The 17,138-nt window shown below is 39.8% G+C and overlaps 1 protein-coding gene across 10 annotated transcripts in view; it reads left to right on the top strand.

The window, feature by feature from the left end:
* The first annotated feature begins 768 nt into the window (after positions 1-768).
* Positions 769-17,138, top strand: part of RUBCN (rubicon autophagy regulator) — a 63,780-nt gene continuing 47,410 nt past the window's right edge. For 8 of the 10 annotated variants that reach the window (XM_081832289.1, XM_081832286.1, XM_081832259.1 and 5 more), the window contains exon 1: positions 769-1,040. In XM_081832289.1, coding sequence (XP_081688415.1) covers positions 976-1,040 — 65 coding nt within the window. In that variant the 5' untranslated portion in view covers positions 769-975. The remainder of the gene's footprint in view (positions 1,041-17,138) is intronic. The other 2 variants (XM_081832295.1, XM_081832267.1) reach the window with 1 other exon arrangement.

Below are 17,138 nucleotides of genomic sequence, written 5' to 3'. Positions count from 1 at the left end.
CCTATCCATTCTTCCACTCTTACCTCCAACATGGTACATACCTCATTCCCTTTCCACATTGTCAAAAGTAGTTTTCTAAGCAGGTTTGGTCAAATCACTTCTTGATTTGCATATTCTTAACTTGCTCCTAATTGTTCTAAGGATAAAACCCAAACTCTAGAACGACACTTCATGATTTAGGGTGCCTGCTCAGCAACACCACTCTGTTCCCCACGTCCTTCCAGCTCTTATTACTACTCAGAACCAGTACTTCCCAAACCAGCATGCTTCCTTATACCCAGGCCAGTTTCCACTTTCTCTTCTCCTGGCTAATTCATACTTATCCTTAAAAACTCTACTCTGACATCAGTTCTCCAGAAAACCTTCCCCAAAAGCCTTTCCCTCCTGCTTTTCCTTTGCGATCTCAAAGCAACCTGTGCTCTTCAGTTTGTGAGCTCTCCATTAAAATACTTGATGTCCTCAAACATCACCGACAGGTGTTAAGCCAGGGTAGGAAGAAGTGCGGTTAACAGTACTTGGATCAAGACCAGCGTCATTCCCCAGTCTAGACTTCTGATCCCGTCTGGCCCCAAGTGTGAAGCGTGACAGGAGCTTGCAAGGCTTCACACCCCTACGTATTCCAGAGACTAACGTTGACGTTCCCCGCCTAGTGTACGCCCGCGAGCACGCAGCCAGGGTCTTCATCCGCCGCGAGCGCGGCCTCGGATTGGACAGGGCAGAGCATGCCGGGAGCGGCCGAGTCTTCGAAGTGCTTGCTGGGAGTTGTAGTTCTTGGAGCCGGAAGTGGGGGGTGGCAGGGCTAGAAACCGCAGCTGAGACAGCAATCACCGCGCCTGCTGTCAACCCGGGTGTAGTGCATCACCCAGAGCCCACCCACCGAGGGTGCCTCCTCAGTTCCCTGGGGCTTCGGGAGCCCTGAAGGACGAAGCGGCAGGGAAGCCTCTCTTCAGAGAGGAGGCGACGTCGCAGCCCCGGATGCGTCCAGAGGGCGCGGGAATGGAGCTGGGCGGCTGCGAGGAGCGCTTGCCAGAGGAGAGCAGGTGGGGTGGGAAGGGCCCGGGGAGTCGGGGGCAGATGGATGCACCGAACCACCGGGAGGGTTGGGAGGGCTCGGAGAGCACCGAGAGAAGTGTCGGGCATGATAGACTTTAGGGCGACTGCTTTGGGCGACTTGTTTGGGAAGAAATTGTGAGAGGAGGGACTGGCAGGGCGTGGATAGGACGGACGAGGGAACGGGTTTAATGAGTGTGGGTAGAATATGCTGAGGGCAGGGGGAGCAGGAGAGGAGGTGGCTGTTGAGAGGTGCTTTGATGAGATTTTACAGGCCGGAGTCTATAGATAGGAGTAGGGCTCAAGGTTGATGGCCCAAGTGAAACTTGGAGGTGACAGCATGTCGGATCAATATTAGGAAGGTTGGTGTTGTAAGAATTTCTGGGCGCAAAGGTTAGGCATTATGACTGGCCTGGAAAGAAGCTTAGGCGGGGACGAATGTGAGGAAGAAGACGAGAAGGAGGGCCTGTGTATGAAAGTGGACGATTGTAATGGCCCATGGTGTGGGGGAGGGGGCTTGCTAATGAAACTAGAAATTGTGTGCGTGCCTCTGTCAGAGTGGCAGGATCTCTGTCATTTCCTTTTCATCTTCAAGCCCTTCTCTCCTTCCCCACAATGCAATTAAGCAATTTCACATTTATTTATATGCAACTATTGTCATCCAGTTCATACCCTTTAGAAATGGAGGGTTTAGGATTTTAGAAACTGCTTTGACTAAATGGTGACTTAATCTCTGTATAGGTGCTTCGCATATTTAGGGTTTGCTTCAGTGAGAAAATATCAGCAGGGGGAAATGAATGAGATATTGTGCCCAGGTGAAGACCTGGCTGTTTTTAAGTTTGACTCTTCTTTTATGTACACTGTTAGCGTGTGGCCTGCTGTACAAAATGTAGACTGACAAGACTGGGTTCGTGCCTGAGATGTGTGAATGATGAGTTCAGTGAAACTGAACATCTTACTTCCCTTTTCCATGTTTCAGTTTCTGCTTATGTATATTTGGCTATTTATTCTTCCTCCAGATGTCTGTGAAATGCTTCATGTGAAAAGTCCCATATAAATCTTAAACAGGTTTTTGTTCATTTTTCTTTTCCTTTACCAGTTCACGTGGGAGAGCCTGGGTTGGAAATTCAAGCTCACATTTCCTCCCCATCTAGTTGGGTTAGTTATTTATTAAATAAACACTTATCACATGCCAGGCACTGCTTAGGAGCCTTACAAGTATTAATTTATTTACTTCTCATGACAACTGTATGCGACAGGTATTATTATTATTATCCCCATTTAATAGATGAGGAAGCTAAGACATGAACAGGATAAATAATTTGCCAAGTTCCTACAGTGAATCCTGGTGGAACTGGGATTCAAGCCCAGGCAATTTGGCTTCAGAGTCTGCACTTTTAATACTTACTCTATGTTGCCTCTCATGCTAATATACTGGGACAAAGAAATGTATAAGATAATGAATTTTATAGCATTCTTTGCCTATCATTCAGGCCAGTAGGACAGCTCCTTTGCAGGTATATTTTTCTATTATTTTTTCCAAGCTTGCCTCTTTTTTTTTTTTTTTAAAGATTTGTTTATTCACCAGAGAGAAGAGAGCGTGCGCGTGAGCAGGGGGAGGGGCAGAGGGAGAGGGAGGGAATCCCAAGCAGATTCCTTGCCGAGTGTGAAGCCCAACACTAGGCTCAATCACAACCCGAGTTGGTCGCTCAACCGACTGAGCCACTCAGGTGCCCCTCTAATGCTTGCCTCTTAACCAAGCAGCTCTAGTCAAAATTTAATTTCTGCAGTGGGACTATCCCCACAAGGGCACTGGTATTGTTGCTATAGCCTGCTCTTTGTTGGTGGCTGGTTAACTCAGAATGTGTTGTTTAATGAGGCTTCATGGCACCAAAGGCCTCCTTAGCTCCAAACAGACAACTGGCATATACATACCTGTGCCTGAGAATTGATGCATTGTGGCTGGGTCATTGCTAACCTAACTTTCTATGGTCAATAAAATACCCAATTCAGAAAAAAATCTTCATGATGAAATGGCATCATTTTTTTAAAAGATTTTATTTACTTATTTGAGAGAGTGAGAGAGAGCATGAGCAGGGAGGAGCAGAGGGAGAGGGACAAGCAAACTGTGCTGAGCACGGAACCCAATGCGGGGCTCAGTCCCATGACCCTGATATCATGACCTGAGCTGAAATCAGGAGTCAGATACTTAACTGACTGAACTACCCAGGCATCTGGAGATGGCATCATTTTTATATATAAAGGATAAACTTATCAGTATATTTTCTGAAAGTGGTTGATGTAGTGAAACGTGCATAAGCTCTATAACCAGATAGACCTGCATTTGAATCCTAATTCTACTACTTAATTTGCCGCATCCATCTGAGTGGAAAAAATAATGCCTTCCTGACTGGTAACTTGTGAGGTTTTGATAAGACAATGTGCATGAAACTCTTCATGGAGTGCCTGGTATGTGCTAAGTGCAAAAAATGTCTACTTGCTGTCTCCTCCCATTTTCTTGAAATAAGATGGGTATGTGCTTTTCTGGTTGCTGTTCTCAATTGTACAGCTTGTTCTTCCTCCTTCCATGCCTCCTGTGAGTTCAGCACACTGAGGAGGGAGGTGTTAGCCTAGCTTTTCACTTTATCCTTGGAGTGTAGTTATTTCATCGGTTCCCTTAATTTTCATCTAGCTAGTCATCACTCTAGCAAAATGCTATATATACTGCTTAGGCATAATGCTTCTCTTTCTTTAGTTGGGTAGTAAGTGCCAGTTGTTTGGAGGTTGTCTGGTGAAACTACTAAACAATGAAAGGAATGGTTCTTCTAGCATTGCTCTGCCACCCTAGACTGCCTTGGGGTATGCAGTCTGAACTTGGAACCCAGCTATATGCAGTTTTCCTGGTGCAGTGATGCAGAAAGAGTCAAAATTCAAGTATTAAAATACTTCTTAGTGTTTCCAAACTGAGCTCAGTCCATTGGTTAAAACCTTTTCATCTTCTGTTCTCTATCTCAGTTAATAGCATTTTTCACTCAGCAAACCCAGAAGCCTCAAGGTGAAATTTGATACTTTCCTCTTCATTTCCCATATCCAGGCAGTTTCCAGGTTCTGTGAATTTTGTTCCTGATTTTTCTCTGGAAGCTTTATTTTTTTCTCCATTTCCAAATATATTTGCTTATATTACTAAAAAATCCAGGGAGTAGTATTGCTTCAGGCATGGCCAGTTGTAGGTACTTAACCAAGAATTTGTCCCTATCCATGGGCTCCTCTTCCCTGTGTGTTGACTTCAGTCTCAGGCAGACTTTTCTACAGGATAGCCCTAAGCAATCCTAACCAAAACAAAACAAAGCAATCCTAATAGGTATAACAAAAGCAAAAATTCGGAGGCTGGCTATTTTTGGATTGACCTGAGTTATGTTCCCCTTCTTATAATGAGGGTATGGGATATGCTGTTCCGTCAGGCCTAAATTACGTGCCCAACCCTGGATCTTGAGGCAAGGGTATACTTTCTTGGAACTTCATGGACCAGAGTAATTGGCAGAGGGGTGATTCCCCTGTGGAAAAGGAGAGTTCTGTTCCCAAAAGAAAGGGACATGAATTCTGGGCACATATAAACAATAAATTCATTGAGGGCCCTTATTATCTCTCATTGTGGACTATCTCAGTAGCCTCCTAACTGACCTTCCAGTCTGAACTTTGGCCCTCATTCCAAACAGCCTCCACATAGCCACCACCTTAAGCAAAGTTACTATAGTATTTTGTGCAGAAATGTTTAGTATTTTCTTACAGAAACGTAGAAAATGGTTAAAACTCGTCCCTGACATTTAATCTGTACTTTAATCCCTACGAAGTTCCCGGTTACAAAACCGTGGCATTCACTCACTCTTTTTTTTTTTTAAAGATTTTATTTTATTTATTTGACAGAGAGAGATAGCGAGAGCAGGAACACAAGCAGGGGGAGTGGGAGAGGGAGAAGCAGGCTTCCTGCCAAACAGGGAGCCCGATGTGGGACTCAGTCCCAGGACCCTGGGATCATGACCTGAGCTGAAGGCAGACGCCCAACGACTGAGCCACCCAGGCGCCCGCATTCACTCACTCTTACATGTTCTTCCTCACCACTCTCATTCTTGCTTCTCCACATTCCCTGCAGTCCCTCCTCCTTCGCCTGGAAGGCTATTAGTCATCTTTTAAATAACGCTCCTTTAGAAGGCATCCCTGACCTGCCCTTTTCCATCTCTCTTTGTAACACTTCTCTCTGCATAGCATAGTTATGTAAGTGTCCATTTCCCCCATTTCATTCTGAATACCTTGAGAGATGGGGACTCTTCCTCTTTAACCACCATAAGCCCAGTGCCTAACATAAACGACATTCAGTGAGTATTTATTCAAGGAATGGAGACCTTAACAGTTTGGTCATGCCTCTTATAGTTGGGCAGGTGCCAGTGGTACTGTTGCCTTTGGAAGGGCCTCTTTTTTCCCTTTCTCCCTATTCATTTTCACTTTTTTACATTTATCTTCATTTTCTATTTTCTTCCTTTTCTTTCTCTTTTTTCTTTGACCAAGGTAGGGGTTGACAGTTTATATAGAACTAGTCGTAAAGCAGGAGGATCAAATAATATTTGAGCAATCCATACTGCTAATCCAGTTGTTAGTACACCTACCCTCATTGCCCATTGCCCCCTCACCCCGCAACATACTCTTGAAGCTTTGTGAGGGGGGAATGCTATTGTCAGAACCCAGGAAAGAGAGGCCTATCAGCAGACAGCAGGGACCCTAAGCTGAAGCTTTTCCCAGTATCTATCCTCCCCACAGCTGTTCTCCTTTTTTTTTTTTTAAAGATTTATGCATTTATTTTATAGAGAGAGAGCACAAGCAGGCTGGGGGAGGGGCAAAGGGAGAAAGAGAATCCTGAAGCAGACGCCACGCTAAGTGCGGAGGCTGACACGGGGCTTGATCCCAGAACCCTGAGATCATGACCTGAGCCAAAAACAGGAGTCGGCTGGTTAACTGACTGCACCACCTTGGCACCCCTGTTCTGTTTTTTATAGCTGCTTTATCACTTCTTTTATTAAATGAAGTCTTTTTGTGTGTGTTTTGTAATCTTTCCTCCCTAAATTTTACCAACCTACCTGAGTGGTTATAGACCAGCTCTGTCCAACATAATAGCTACTAGCCACATGTGGCGATTTAAGTTTAAATTAATTAAAATTAGATAAAATTTAAAATTTCAGTTCTTTAGTCACACTAACCAGATTTCAAGTGCTTAATGGCTACTGGGGCTAGTGGCTGCCATAATGGACAGCACACATATAGAACATTTCCAGCATCATAGAAAGTTGAATTGAACAGTGCTGTTATAGATTTAATTCTGAGTTTTTCAGAAACAACTAGGTCATGCTTACATGTTTTTAGTTCCTTTGCATCAGGCTCACTTGAAGTTTAACCCACACTTGATTGAGAGGAGAGAAGATTATTAAAGGAAATCATAAATTATTAGTAACTAAATAGGGACTTGACAAACTTCTCAAAATTTATGGGGCCATGAAATTCACAGAAATCCTGCTAGATAGTAGGAGTAAAGAGATGATTGATTTTTTTTTTTACTAGAAAATAGCAGAATCCCATAATTTCTAAAAGATTCTAAGACAGTCTCCCTATGAGCTTTCTCACTTGGATGCTTTTGCGAAGAAAGCATTAAGAGCCATAATGTCATTCCCTCTCCACCCCCTTCAATGCCATGACTTTATTTTTGCCTCTTCAAGAGTCCTTTGAGAGTTTTAAATTTTTTAAGTTTTTTTTTTTTCCTATTTGTTCTACTTTTGTTATTTGCTCACTGTCTTAATTGCTTTCTGGCCAGAAAATATGCTTGTACTTCTTCTGATTTGGAGGACTTTGGAGACTTTTTTTATTGTGTGTACCTTAGTACAAGGCTAGTTTTTGTGAATGTCCTATGCTTAAAAAAGAAGTGTTCTTCAGGATGTAGCTTTCTAGATTTAAAGAACAACTTATTATATATAATATTATTCAGCTCTTCTAATCACTCTTTCACTTTTGGTTTTCATGATCTGAAAATTAATCTCCCGTTACCTTTGTTTTTTCTTTTTTATTTTCATTTTTCATTTTTTTAAGATTTTATTTTTAAGTAATCTCTATATCCAAGGTGGGACTTGAACCCACAACCCTGAGATCAAGAATCTCATGCTCCACCGACTGAGCCAGCCAGGTGTCCCTCAATTTTCTTTTTATATTTTCTGCATTTTTTGTTTCATGTGTATGTTTTGTTTTATATATAAAAAAACATATATTATGTAAATATACGTATATAGTATATATATCTAAGATTTATTTATTTTAGAGAGAGAGAGTGTGTGAGTGCACAGGATTGGGAGGGGCAGAGGGGGAGAGAGAGAATCTCAAGTCGACTCCTTGCTGAGCGTAGAACCCAACTTGGGGCTGGATATCATGACCCTGAGATCATGACCTGAGTCGAAATCAAGAGTCGGCCGCTTTACTGACTGAGCCACCCAGGACTTGTTTTATATATTTTGAGGCCATGTTATTAGATACATAAAATTAGTGAGAGCTACATCTTCATTATGGCTTCTTTGTCTTTTTAAATGATTCTTGCCTTGAATGCAACCTTGATGTAATATCATAATTTCTGCTTACCTTTTTGCTTGATTGACTGTTTTATTTTATTATTTTTTATTTCTTAAAGATTTTATTTATTTATTTGAGAGAGAGAGAGAGAGAGAAAAACAGCATGAGAGGGGAGAGGGTCAGAAGGAGAGGCAGGCTCCCTGATGAGCTGGGAGCCAGAATGCGGGACTTGATCCCAGGACTCTGGGATCATGACCTGAGCTGAAGGCAGTTGCTTAACCAACTGAGCCACCCAGGCACCCTGGCTGTTTTGTTTTAAATAATTGAGTTTATTTCATTGACTTTTATTTTTATTTCATATCTGTTTTATCTTAATTCTGTCATCTTTTAAAAATGATTTTTTATAATGTTCTTTTGCTTTGGCAATATTTAAGATAATCTAGTTTTAGTTGTAATGATGATTAGCTTTTACTTTAAAATAGTATCCCTAAAACTGGAGGCAACTGAAGCATTGTCTTTCCTCCTGTGCCTTTGCTCTTGAAGGGATGGTGTGTGCCTCCTTTACCTTGCTTGTAAAGCATTCTGCTACCCAGACAACGTAAGATGTGACTGTCAGGTAGTGAGATTGGCTTTCTTCAGTGACTCAGGAAATTAACCTTATTGCTTTGCAATAAAACCTTCTATGTTTCTACCATCCCATTAAGTAAGCAGATATGAGTCTCTCTTATATACAAGGTATCTCCAAATCTGAGGAAGTCTTCCTAGCTTTGCTGCTAGAGTACCCTGAGCATGATAAGGCCTTGGAATCTGTGCTTACTAAGAGGCAATTTGACCCTGGTTTAAAATCAGTTGAGATGGGGCACCTGGGTGGCTCAGTCGTTAAGCATCTGCCTTCAGCTCAGGTCATGATCCCAGGGTCCTGGGATCAAGTCCCACATCGGGCTCCCTGCTGGGCGGGAAGTCTGCTTCTCCCTTTCCCACTCCCCCTGCTTGTGTTCCTGCTCTCGCTATCTCTCTCTGTGTCAAATAAATAAATAAAATCTTAAAAAAAAATAAAATCAGTTGAGATATTCTTTAGATGCAGAGCACAGTGACAAGTCTTAATTTGTGTTGCAGACTGTCCAATCCTAGATAGTTTTTGGCAGATTTTTCTCTGAGGCGGAATGGGTAAGAAGGCTTTATTCAGGTACCCCTTATGATGTAGTTGGAGTTATTATATTTGTGCAATGGAAATTCAAAGAGGGAAAAGGACAGAGAAAAGAGAAGGAATGTCATTATCTACCCTTTGATGGTGCTTTCTATAGATTATCAATTACACTGAGAGAACTGAAGCTTAAAGAATTTAAATGGCTTACCCAAGGATGCATAGCTAGTTTGTGGAGAGCTAGGATTCAAATTCAGGTTGGCCTGATTATGAACCTTGTTCTCTTTCTGCTGCATGTCATTTTCTCTCTCCTTCTTATCACAGCACATAAGAAATAGAAAAGACACAGTCTCTGTCCTTAAGGAAACAAACCACATAAAATACAATAATAAATAGCAATTTTTTTAAAGGATCATCAGGAGGAATGGTATATTGACAGCACATATTATGGGGTTTCTAACAAAGGAGTTATAGCTGGTCAGATTATTTAGAACTTCTTAGAAGAACGTTGAACTAGAGCTGAACCTGAATCCCTGAATGAGACAAGAAGCGTTCTAAGTGGAAATGTCTGCATAAATAAAACCATGGAAGTAGGTATGAGGTTGTCATGTTTATAATAGAGTGTGGTAGGGAGAGAGACTATTTTCTTTTTTTTTTTTCTAAAGATTTTATTTATTTATATTACAGAGAGAGACATAGCGAGAGAGGGAACACAAGCAGGGGGAATGGGAGAGGGAGAAGCAGGCTTCCTGCCGAGCAGGGAGCCCGATGCGGGGCTCGATCCCAGGACCCTGGGATCATGACCTGAGCCAAAGGCAGCCGCTCAACGACTGAGCCACCCAGGTGCCCCGGAAGAGAGACTATTTTCAAATTGCGGAGTACTGAGCGGGAAAGTTGGTATTTAGATTGGGGCTACATGATGGTGACTTTTTGAACTCCATACCAAGGAGTTTGTACATCATCGGGGTTAGGTTTCTGACATAAGGGATTTTCCTTTTGGTAAATCTGCTCATTGTTGAAATTCAGTAAATTTGATATCATTCAAATGTAGTGTGATTGGTGAGGCATTTGTTGAATATATTTGAAGTTACAGGCATGCCTAGGAGTACTACTTATTCGCCCCCAGACATTAAGATTCTGCTGTCAGCCATTAAAGAGATGGGACTAGCCAATGGTTAGGTTCTCCTAGGTGCCCCGGAGCTGAGAGACTATAGTAAAGTCAAGCATGTTTTTCCTATAAGCATTATTTACTTAAAAACATCATAAATATTTAACTGCATACTTTATTAGTTAAATACTATATAATTAGAACCAGAAAATATGGAGCCAGATAAGAAGAAAATTAAACAAATTAAATGTGGTACTCTCTTGTTACTTAAATGTTACCAATAATTATTTCACTTAACTATGTTTTCCTCCACTTTAAAGAAGGAACCTATCACTTCTTTTCAGGGAGTGCTTTTTGGTATTAAAAGTCCCAGGTGTTTACGTGACCACAATCTTTCAGCATAAGATGCCCTTGACACTTTGGGATTTAAAAAATCCTTGATGGTACTTTCCAGCCTCTTGTTTGCTAACTTTGTTCAGATTCTTCATCTTTCATTAATTGCTAGAACTGTTTAGGAAGGGCTAAACAGGGATGCCTGGGTGGCTCAGTCGGTTGAGCATCTGCCTTCAGCTCAGGTCATGATCCCAGGGTCCTGGGATTGAGTCCTGTATCAGGCTCCATGCTTGGCGGGGAGCCTGCTTCTCCCTTTGCCTGCCACTCTGCCTGCTTGTGTGTGCCCTCTCTCTCTCTGACAAATAAATAAATAAAATCTTTAAAAATAAAAAAAAACTTGAAAAAAGGAAGGGCTAAATAGTTTCTCTCCTCTATATTTCCCTCACAGAACCAGAGGTAACCATTATTACATATCTCCATTTCTCTCAGTATTTTTATGTTGAGATTATAAATACAATTTTATATTCTGCCTTTTGTACTTTAATATATCATTAACCTTGGAAACTTTTCCTAATCAAAGATTTTAATGGTTTCATGATATTCCATCATTTAGGTATCACATACCTTCACATTTCAGAGATCAAATCATAATCTGACTTGGGACAACCTGACCTTCAGTCTTAATTTCAGGTAGATACCACAGTTCATTGCAGATAAATGGCACACTGTGGAGGGGGTATGCCAATGAGTTGAAGCCATTTCCTTGTCCTTCCTAAAAAGGGCACTGGCGATCCAAGATATGCTAATATGTGTTTCTTGGATTGACTCTCACTTTATAATTGCTTATTATGTATTTATTATTTGTCATATATTTCACTTATTTTTAGTGATTATGTGTTAGTTATATGGCATAGCATCTTTTATTTTATTTATTTTTTATGTTTTTATTTAAATTCCAGTTACATAGTGTAATATTAGTTTCAGGTGTACAATATAGTGATTAGACACTTCCATATATCACCTGGGGCATAGCACTGTTTAAAAAAAATAATATTTGTGTAGCACCTGGGTGGCTCGGTTGGTTAAGCGTCCAACTCTTGATTTTGGCTCAGGTCATGATCTTAGGGTCATGATATCCAGCCCCACACCAACTCTACGCTGGGTGTAGAGCCTGCTTAGGATTCTCTCTCCCTCTCCCTCTGTACCTCCCCTCCCCTTGCATGTGCATGCACTCTCTTTCTCTCTCTGAAATAAAAAATACATAAATAACGTTTGCTTGTAACTTTTCTGTTTTCACCTTGAGTATCACTTTTTTTTTTTAAAAATTCCAGTGTAGTTAACATACAGTGTTATATTAGTTTCAGGAATACAATATAGTGATTGAACACTATATGTTACTCAGTGCTCATCATGATAAGTGCATTCTTAATCCCCTTCACCTATTTCACCCATTCCCTCCACTCACCTCCCCTCTGGTAACCATTAGTTTGTTCTCAGTTAAGAGTCTGTTTTTTTGATTTGTCTCTTTTTGTCGTTGTTTGTTTTGTTTCTCAGATTCCACATACGAGTGAAATCATGTGGTATTTGTCTTTCTCTGCCTGACTTATTTCACTTAGTGTTATACTCTCTAGATCCATCCATGTTATCACAAATGGCAAGATTTTATTTTTTTGTATGGCTAAGTAATATTCCATTGTGTGTGTATATAACCACATCTTCTTTATCCATTCATCTGTCAATGGACACTTGGGCTGCTTCCATAATTTGGTTATTGTAGATAATGCTGCAATAAACATAGGGTTGCATATATCTTTTCAAATTAGTGTTTTCATATTACCCAAAGAATATGGGTAGTGGAATTACTGGATCATATGGTAATTCTATTTTTAATTTTTTGAGGAACCTCCATACTGTTTTCCACAGTGGCTGCACTACTTTTCGTTCCTACCAACAGTGCAAGAGGGTTCCTTTTTCTTCCACACCTTCACCAACACTTGTTGTTTCTTGTATTTTTGATTTTAGCCATTCTGGCAGGTGTAGAATAGTATCTCATTGGGGTTTTGATTTGCATTTCCCACATGATGAGTCATGTTGACCATCTTTTCATGTGTCTGTTGGCCGTCTGTATGTCTTCTTTGGAGAAATGTTCATGTCTTGTGCCCATTTTTTAATTGGATCATTTATTTTTTTGATGTTGAATTTTGTAAGTTCTTTATATATTTTGGATACTAACCCTTTATCAGATATGTCATTTGTGAATATTGTCTCCCATTCTATAGATTGTCTTTTAGTTCTGTTGATGGTTTCCTTTGCTGTGCAGAAGCTTTTTATTTTGATGTAGTCCCAATAGTTTATTTTTGCTTTTGTTTCCCTTGCCTCAGGATACATATTTAGAAAAAATATTGCTACAGCTGATGTCAGAGAATTACTGCCTGTGCTCTCTTCTAGGATTTTTATGGTTTCAGGTCTCACATTTAGGTCCTTAATCCATTTTGAGTTTATTTTGTGTGTATGTAAAGTGGTCTAGTTTCATTCTATTTCATGTAGCTGTCCAGTTTTCACAACACCATTGTTTGAAGAGACTTTTTCCAATTACATCTTCTTGCCTCCTTTGTCAAAGATTAATTGACCATATAATCGTGGGTTTATTTCTGGGCTATTATTCTGTTTTTGTGCCTGTACCGTATTGTTTTGATTACTGCAGCTTTGTAGTATATCTTGAAATCTGGGATTGTGGTACTTCCAGTTTTGTTCTTCTTTTTCAAGATTGCTTTGGGGTCTTTTGTGTTTCCATGCAATTTTTAGGATTATTTGTTTTAGTTCTGTGAAGAATGCTGTTTATACTTTGCTAGGGATTGCATTAAATTTGTAGATGCTCTGGGTAGTATGGACATTTTAACAGTAGTTGTTCTTCCAATCCATGAGCATGGAATGTCTTTCCGTTTGTTTGTGTTGTCTTCAATTTCTTTCATCAATGTTTTATAGTTTTCAGAATACACGTCTTTCACCTACTTGATTAAGTTTATTCCTACGTATTTTATTATTTTGTTGTAATTATAAATAGGATTGTTTTCTTAATTTCTCTTCCTGCTACTTCATTATTAGTGTATAGAAATGCAATGAATTTCTGTATATTGATTTTGTATCCTGTGATCTTACTGAATTCATTTATCACTTCTAATAGTATTTTGGTGGAATCTTTAAGGGTTTTCTATAAATAGTATCATGTCATCTGCAAATAAAGAACCAATTTGGATGCCTTTTATTTCTTTTTGTTGTCTGATTTCTGTGGCCAGGACTTGCAGTACTATGAATAGAAGCAATGAGAGTGGACATCTTGTTTTGTTCCTGATCTTAGGGGAAAAACTCTACACTAAGTATGATGTTCATTGTGGGTTTTTCATATATGACCTTTATTATGTTGAGATATGTTCCCTCTAAACCTACTTTGTTGAGGGTTTTTATAATGAATGGGTGTTGTACTTTGTCAAATGCTTTTTCTGCATCTATTGAAATGATCATGTAATTTTTTAATTCTTTCTCTTGTTGATGTGGTGTATCACACTGATTGATTTGTGAATATTGAACCCCCTTGTATCCCAAAAATAAATCTCGCTTGATCATAGTGAATGATTATTGTAATATATCATTGCTCTTGGTCTGCTAATATTTTGTTAAGGAGTTTTGTATCCATGCTCATCAGAGATATTGGCTTGTAGTTCTTTTTTTTGTAGTGTATCTGGTTTTAGTATCAGGGTAATGCTGGCCCCTTGAGTGTTAACTTCTGATTGTGACTTGGCAAGCTTAAGACTGAGCTGGCATTTAGGAAAACTTTTTCCTTGAATAAGCTTATTTGAGTTGCTTAAGCAATTTCTGTTTCTCTTTAAAGGACAAATGAAGTCAAAATCCTCCCAAAAGAAAATACGTAGGACTTTATTCTGAGGTTGTTGATGAAAGTGATTCAGCTAGTGATGGATTATGCTGTCCCTTGCCACTCAGGCCTGGTTCTTCCTTGGCACAGGGTGAGATGCTTAGAAAGACTTGAATGAAAGAATATTTATGGTGATTAAGGGAGAGCACTCAGTGTACTTGCAGAAGTGGCTCTGCAAAGGACTACTTTGAACCTAATATACTTCAAAGACCTTACTTTTGCCCAGATAAAGGTTACATATGAATCCAAGATGATACTATTCAAATAATTATTACCAAACAGGTTTAACCCAAGAAAGAATGACCTTCCTTGCTGAAAATGTGGTTCAAGAACGCAGGGGCATATTTGATTTCTCATGGTGATCTGTTTACTTGCATCTAAGATTCAGGTATGAATAGATTAATCCAACCACTGTGTATGGGCTTCAGTTGAATTTAGCATTTCAACTCTCTGAAAGTGGTAACTCTATCATTAGCATAAAGGATCCTCAAAAGGTAAAGACAATAAATAGACTAGCTATGTAAATCAAAAATTTTAAAAGCTTACTTTTCTTTAAGCATATACCAAATATAAATGATTTGGTATGTCATAGAATAAGAGCCACATTCTTTTGTAGCTTTGGTGTCTTAGGGACACTATAGTGTGGGGAAGGAAAGTTCCTTAACTTTGTCTAGAAGTTGGTAGTAGATCTGAATGCTCAGGTTTCTAGGATTTCAGTACTCTCTATATAATTTTGGAATCACAGCCTAGTAGGATGATGGGGCACTTGGTGTCTGCTTCAGAATTTATCATGATGTTCTTTGACAGTTAAGCTTGTAAGATCAAGAATAAATCAGAAATATTGCTCAGCCATCAAAAAGAATGAAATCTTGCCATTTGCAATGACATGACTAGAACTAGAGGGTATTATGCTAAGCGAAATAAGTCAGAGAAAGACAAATACCTTATAATTTCACTCATATGTGGAATTTAAGAAACAAAATAGAGGATCATTGGGAAGGGAAGGAAAAATAAAATAAGATGAAAACAGAGAGGGAGGCAAACCATAAGAGATGCTGAACTCTAGGAAACAAACTGAGGGTGGCTGGAGGGGAGGGGGTTGGGGAATCAGGTAACTGGGTGATGTAATGAGCACTGGGTGTTATAGGCAACTGATGAATCACTAAATTCTGCCCTGAAACTAAGAATACAGTATATGTTAACTAAATTGAGTTTAAATAAAAAATTTTTTAAAAAGAATAAATCAGAACATAGATATGCAAAGTTACTTTAGTAAGCAAACTGCTCTCAGGCCTGCAAGACTTGATTGTAACCTGTTGGAATGTGAAAACTGTGTCAGTCTGAACAGGCCAGATTAACCCTAAGGAAGCATTGGAGATGGAGAATCACTGAAGCAAAAGTTGGTGGTCAATTGGCCTCTGTGATGGCAGTTTCTCACAATATAACAATAAATGGCATTTTAATGGCCATCTAAGTCCTGTGTGCATCTTAATTATCTTGAGATATCTCTAAGGACTGGTATGGAAATAGAATAGGGCAGTGGCCAACAAGTACATGGAGAGGTGCTCAGCATCATTAATCATCAGGGAAATACAAATCAAAACTGCAATGAGTTATCACCTCACACCTGTTAGAAGGGCTGTCATCAAAAAGAAGAGCGATAACAAGTGTTGATGAGAATGTAGAGAAAAGGGAACCCTTGTGCACTTTTGTTGGGAATACGGTGGTGCAGCCATTGTAGAAAACAGTATGGAGATTCCTCAAAAATTAAAAATAGAAATACATATGATCCAGCAATTTTACTTCTGGGTATATATTGAAAGGAAACAAAAACGGATGCTGAAGAGATATCTGTACCCCGGTGTTCACTGCAGCATTATTTATAATAGCCAAGGCATAGAAACAACCTTAGTATCCATTGATAGATGAATGGATAAAGAAAATGTGATACACACACACACACACACACACACACACATGCACACACACAGAGGAATATTATTCAGCCCTAAAAAGGGAATCCTGCCATTTGTGACGACATGGATAGACCTCGAGGGCATTATGTTAAGTGAAATAAGTCAGTCAGAGAAAGACAAATACTGTATGCTCTCACTTATATGTGGAGTCTAAAAAAGTCAAACTCATAGAAACAGAACAGATTCATTGGTGGTTGCTAGAGGTGGGGGTGTGGGGAATGAGGGAAATGGATGAAGGTGGTCCAAAGGTACAAACTTCCAGTAATAAGATAAATATTGGGGATGTAATGTACGGCACGGGTGACTATATTTAACAATACTGTATTGTATATTTGTTTTTTTATTAACATATAATGTATTACTTGTTTCAGGGGTACAGGTCTGTGATTCATCAGTCTTAAACAATTCACAGTGCTCACCACAGAACATACCCTCCCCATTGTCCATCACGCAGTTACCCTATCCCTCCTACCCCCCTCCACTCCAGCAACTCTCAGTTTGTTTCCTGAGATTAAGAGTCTCTTATGGTTTGTCTCTCTCTCTGGTTTCATCTTATTTCATTTTTCCCTCCCTTCCCCTATGATCGTCTGTCTTGTTTCTCAAATTCCTCATATCAGTGAGATCCTTCTCTGATTGATGTATTTCGCTTAGCATAATATCCTCTAGTTCTATCCACGTTGTTGCAAATGGCAAGATTTCATGTTTTTGAAGGCTGCATAATATTCCATTGTATACCACATCTTCTTTATCTATTCATCTGTTGATGGACTTCTAGGCTCTTTCCATAGTTGGCTATTGTGGACATTGCTACTATAAACATTGGGGTGCATGTACCCCTTCGGACATTTGTATCTTTGGGGTAAATACCCAGTATTGCAATTGCTGGGTCGTATGGTAGCTCTATTTTCAACTTTTTGAGGAACCTGCATACTGTTTTCCAGAGTGGCTGCACCAGCTTGCATTCCCACCAACAGTGTAGGAGGGTCCGCCTTTCTC

This window comes from Leptonychotes weddellii, chromosome 1, assembly GCF_054177405.1.
Source record: "Leptonychotes weddellii isolate Sample4059 chromosome 1, ASM5417740v2, whole genome shotgun sequence".
Lineage (NCBI taxonomy): Eukaryota > Metazoa > Chordata > Mammalia > Carnivora > Phocidae > Leptonychotes > Leptonychotes weddellii.
The sequence above is the reverse complement of the archived record's forward strand: the minus strand, read 5'-3'. Positions and strand labels throughout refer to the sequence as shown.